Source organism: Parasteatoda tepidariorum, unplaced genomic scaffold (assembly GCF_043381705.1).
Source record: "Parasteatoda tepidariorum isolate YZ-2023 unplaced genomic scaffold, CAS_Ptep_4.0 HiC_scaffold_3025, whole genome shotgun sequence".
NCBI lineage: Eukaryota > Metazoa > Arthropoda > Arachnida > Araneae > Theridiidae > Parasteatoda > Parasteatoda tepidariorum.
In genome coordinates, this window is record NW_027261631.1 from 1 (window position 1) to 5,477 (window position 5,477).

Here is a 5,477-nt window from a genome sequence, read left to right on the forward strand (position 1 = left end):
TTAGCTGAATTCCGCCCTAGAAAGTCATGAATTTACGAAATATAGATTTTTTGTGTTCATACGATAGATTAATGAAGAAGCTAACATAAAACTGATGGATTCTACACTGCACTGATATTTTGTTTAAAAAAAAGTTCATTAAAGAAGGAAACCTAAAATAAACTTTCTATTCAATTTGGGGGTCCTCCTGAGATGTGGGGCACGGGGCAACTGCCCTACATGCCCCTGCCTTAGTCAGGCTCTGGATGCGTGAATGGAGCAGTTATCCTGCTGGATGAGAAATGGGTTTTCTCTGAAATATTGCCCAAGAGTTGGGAGTGCAGCATTGTCTACATACATGTCAGAGTTCATGTTTTCAATCACAGGCACTAATGGACACAGGCCAAACTACGAGAACCACACAGCTATGCTTCCACCATCATAACAACCGGGTGTCCGGATACTTTTGTTCAGACAGTGCATATTTAGAAGGAATGACTTTTGTACCAAGCAATCCACAAAATAAATTAAAAAAAACAGCTTTGGAGGCGTTACTTTTTGACACAACTTCGTACAAAACATAACGTATAGTTTATCTAAAGTAAGAACTCCCTTAGCCATTCATCTGGATCCATAGCAATGACTACGGCAACGAAATATAACTATTTCAAGCAGGAGTGCGGGGTCGGCGAAAAAGGGTAATCTTTTTCTTCGGACTATTGCGTTAGCCCTAGAGCAGTGTTTCCTAAACTTACGACTTTTGTGTATCCATTCTAAATTTTTCGTAACGCTGTGTACCACTAATAAAAAAAAGAATGTATTTTTTACTTAAAAAATTGCACAAAAGTTAAAAATCACAACTAGCTGTTGACACCACTAATTATTAACTGTTAACTCTGCAGAAAATAGCCAATAGAAAAATACGTAATCGTAAATTTTNAAAATACGTATTCGTAAATTTTCATGGCTAGCTTTGTTTTTAAATAAAAATGTTTGAAATTTTCGTTTATTGCAAGATATTTCGCATAAGAACGCCTACCCCCGCTAAATTGTTCCCGTACCCCTGTGGGTACGCGTACCACACTTTGGGAAACACTGCCCTAGAGTGAATAGAAGCTACCCTCCCTGAAATGCTCTACTCTCGTTTCCATAGCAGCAGACGGCCTCAGACTTTGAGGCGGGGGGGGGGGAGTTCTCACTGTAGACAAACTATACAATTGTAATTCTTCAGACTCTTTCATCAAATATTATGTCAAATTGAAAACTGTTAGACAGAATGAATTTTTACCCATCATAGAGAGAAGCCAAATGAGGGGTTGTGGGACCCAGCGTCTGTTGTTGCAAGGCCAGTCCGGTCGTGATGGGATGCTGTAGGTGACTGAGCATGGATCCCACGGAAGCACTTTGGCTGGGTACTGCGGACAGTGTTTGAGATACAGTGGAATGAGGAGGTAGAGAAGCCTGTACACCCTGTTGCTGATTCTAGAATATTTTAAATTAGTTACTTACATAATTATACATATAGAAATTATACATAAGTAAATTCAAAATCATATGCACTTCTCAAAAGACAGGATGGTTTAAGAATCAGACTGCAGTGTATACATAATTCGAGTTTATGGAATTTTGGATACACAAGCAGTGTTAAGATTGCGAATGATAAGTAAACCTTTGCATAAATATACCACAAGTTACAATTACAGCCTTGGAAATTCAGTAGATAAATTTTTGCATAAATATACCACAGTTACATTAACAACTGCCACTTTGGAAATGTAGCAGATAAATGGTTGAATAAATATACCATAGCTAAATTAACAACTACAGTCCTGGAACATAACAAGTTAACTTTTGAGCACATTTGCCATAGTGAAATGTACAACTATAGCATTGGAAACTTCATAGGTAAACTTCAGAATAGATTCACCATAAATAAATGTACAGTTTCAGCCTCAAAAACGTGGCAGGTAAATTTTTGTACAAATTTGTCATGAGCTTTAATGAATGAAGATAAGAAAGTAACTCACAGGTATTTGCATTGTAGGTGTGAGCGTGAGAGAGGTTTCCGAGAGGTGCTTTAGAGTACTGTTGCTGTTGTACCCCATGTACTGTTTCAGATCACCTGTTGTTTGCATCATTGTGGGTGAAATGTCTTCTTTTCCATTCAAAGAGTTATCTAGTCAAGAAAAATAGATTAGTATTAACAAAACTTTTCTGAGTGATACACCTTGATTATACAAATACTAGGCTCTTGATTATATGTTATTGGCTTTTTGTTATTTGTTACTTTTTTTTTAAGTATTAGTTTGGTATTCCTCAGGTTAGAAAGAATTTTAATATTTAAAGGCATATATTTTTTTTGCAAATACATCACTAAGTTGACTGGTAAAAAAGAATTCAACATCTAAAACAATGATGTCTAAATTAAAATTACCATAATGGCAGTCAACATATCTTAATACTTGGGCGTGAGGCCCTTCATTGCTCACCCTGCTCTACAAGTCGCCCTTCATTCAAAAAGGTTGTGCAGCCTTATCTTTATAAATAGATTATAGTGTATCTACCACTACAAAAATATAATTCCAATTCACTAGTATATAAGACCCGTTAACAATATTCAATGGTGAGGTACCTGTTCATAGATGACAGTTGACATGGTCGATAATAACTCTACCCACAAAGATGTTTAAAAAATTTTGCAACTCCATAAAATTGGCATATATACATATATTTTTTTTAAAAGAAAGACCAGGTTAAAATTATCATTCTTAATAAGTAATTTTTTTAATGCCTGTAAATCAAATATCTGAAATTATCCAAAATTTTTAATAAAATAAGCGTAAGAAACAGTTATACCTGCATGCAGAGGTGAAGGCGGAGGTTCAGAGCCTGAATCGGGAGGACTTTCAGGGAGATTTACACTAAAACATAATGGATAGAAATTCATTAAAATATTCTATATATTTTATATTCTATATATATTATATAGAATATTATATATATATTATATATNAAGGAATAATTATTTTTATCTGTAGAAGTTGTGTTTTTATTTTATAACCATCGTTGAACAACCGATCCAATTTTCGGGTTTACTACTACTAATGCTCAACTCTGCAGCCTTGCAATTTTGAACCCAATCCAGAAGACAAGGGAACTACTGGATCAAGTAATGTGAAAAATTTGCCTTCGTGGAAGACTTTTTGATGGAACTAAACCACATTTGCGTTACACGGAGAGGAAAACCACTAAAACCTTCCACAGTTAGTCTGATGGCAACGGGACTCCAACCCACATTCCGTCTACTACTGAGGATATTTCACGTCAGTACTGTGGTCAGTGCAAGGCCGGATTCAGAATTCGTATGGAGTAGCCATCGCTGGGATTCGAACCTGGTTCACCTCATTGGGTACCTCCCGGTTTATTTATTATTATCCCAGATAGCAAAATAAGGTTTATTTTCACTCAACAAAAACCTTTTAATGTAAACCTTAAAAGGTTTGTAATGTGGTTTACGTGTAAACCTTCTAACCTTAACATGAGATCTGTGACAATCTGCTCTATTCAATACATATTAACCTAATCCAAAACCTTGACAAAAACAACCTTTTATATAAAAACCTTATATCAAGGTTGACTTAGGGTTTTCAAGCATGAAAAAATCCTTTACTAAAGCTAGTCTCAAGGTGAAATTAATCTTAAATCTAGGTAATTATAAGGTTTCTTTTTGCAAAGTCTTGTATGGTCAGCTAAAAGCTTGTCAAGAAATTTTAATGGACAATGCGATTTGATCTTATCGCTAGTGCGATGTCAGCTAGAACGTCATTATGGACTCTGGTCCCCGCTGACCCTTCCTCCGACCTTTGGGCGGTGTATCTGTAGACTTCAATTAGGTCTCAATTCTTATTAAGTCTCTAATTTAAAATTTTTTAAATGTTTGTTAAATCTACAATAGAAAAAAAAGGAGTCGTGGTGGCTCAGGAGATAGAGCGTTCGCTTTCTAATGAGGTGAACCGGGTTCGAATCCCAGCGATGGCTGCTCGATACGAATTCCGCAACCGTTTGCGCCGACCACCGTGGTGACGTAAAATATCCTCACTGGTAGACGGATCATGGGTTAGAGTCCCCTTGCCGTCAGGCTAACCGTGAGAGGTTTTCGTGGTTTTCCTCTACATGCAACACAAATGAGGGTTAGTTTCATTCAGTCCTTTATGAAGTCATATTTCTCCCAATACTTGATCCAGGAGTTCCCTTGTCTTCCGGATTGGGTTCAAATATACAAGGCTACGGAGCTGAACATTAGTATTAGTTGTTACATTCCCTGTTTATGACATTTTCCCATTCGTTTCTCGGGTTTTCGAATGTGCTTTCTTTGTATGACTTTCGCACCGATCTTCCGCTTTTTGTGACAGGGGATAGGGCGTTCCCCTGTCCCTACACGTTGGAAGTTTTCGTGGTTATCCTCTTCATGTAACGCAAATGCAGGTTTGTTCTATGAATTCCACCACGAAGGCAAGTTTCTCAGAACACTTGATCCAAGGAGTTCCCTTGTCTTTTGGATTGGGCACAAAATTACAAGGTAAACAGAGTTGAACATTGATAGTCGTAAACACAAAACTGGGTTATAAAATTATAAAATAGAAAGAAAAAAAATTAAACATTTGGCACTAAATCTGTTTAATTCAAAAAAATAATGATTTCTTTCAAAAACTGAAAAATATATTTCAACCAAATGAATCAACTGGAATCATTACTTACTCGAGACAGTTTTTAGAGAGATTATTAACACCAATATGATTTGAAGTGGAGTTGATGTCGATCAAGGGAGAAGCATTTCGAGAGAAATTTGTGTGAACAGTTGGAATGGTTCTTTGAGTTTTGAACGGAAAGTCAGATCGGACCAGTTCATTTTGAAAGCAGCTAGAATAGAGTGAGAATAAAATATTAAAAGTTAACTTATAATAACTTCATAATAGTAATAACTTCTGCCATGACAAACGTTGGGTGGGCATCTTTATCGTAAAACAAGAGGAAATTCCCTTTCCGGTGTTAACCCTTTACCTCTCACTCCAGTGAAAATGAAGGGGGAGAGGTTTCGCCCTCTATTTCTCGCTTCCGTGTTTTTTCCGGACTGGAGTGCTCAGTAGTAACGCGCCTATAAGAATAAAACTAATTCATTTCTTTTGCCCAGAAAAAAATTTATGGCAGTACCAGGATATTTTCAAGGTCATTGTAGATAGTTTATTTTAAACTAGATGTCAGTACTAATCATATACGTGTATTTGCGATTGGATAAAACTAGTAATAAAACTAATTCATAAGAATAAAACTAATTCATTTCTTTTGCCAGGAAAACATTTTATTTCTCATTTTACACACCAGATGGCAGTACCAGGATATTTTTATGTTAATTGCAGATAGTTTATTTTAAACTAGATGTCACCACTAATCAAATACGTGTATTTGTGATTGGATAAAAAACACAGGCACTTTTATGA

The 5,477-nt window shown here is 36.1% G+C and overlaps 1 protein-coding gene across 1 annotated transcript; it reads right to left on the reverse strand.

Moving 5' to 3' along the window:
* Window positions 1-315: 315 nt before the first annotated feature.
* On the reverse strand, window positions 316-4,899 carry LOC122273216 (uncharacterized; the record flags this gene model as incomplete). The annotated part of the gene is given in 4 exon segments (XM_043057285.2): window positions 316-1,461; window positions 2,007-2,155; window positions 2,836-2,900; window positions 4,738-4,899. Coding segments are annotated over 4 exon segments (574 nt in total), but the record flags the coding sequence as incomplete, so codon positions are not given.
* Window positions 4,900-5,477: the final 578 nt, after the last annotated feature.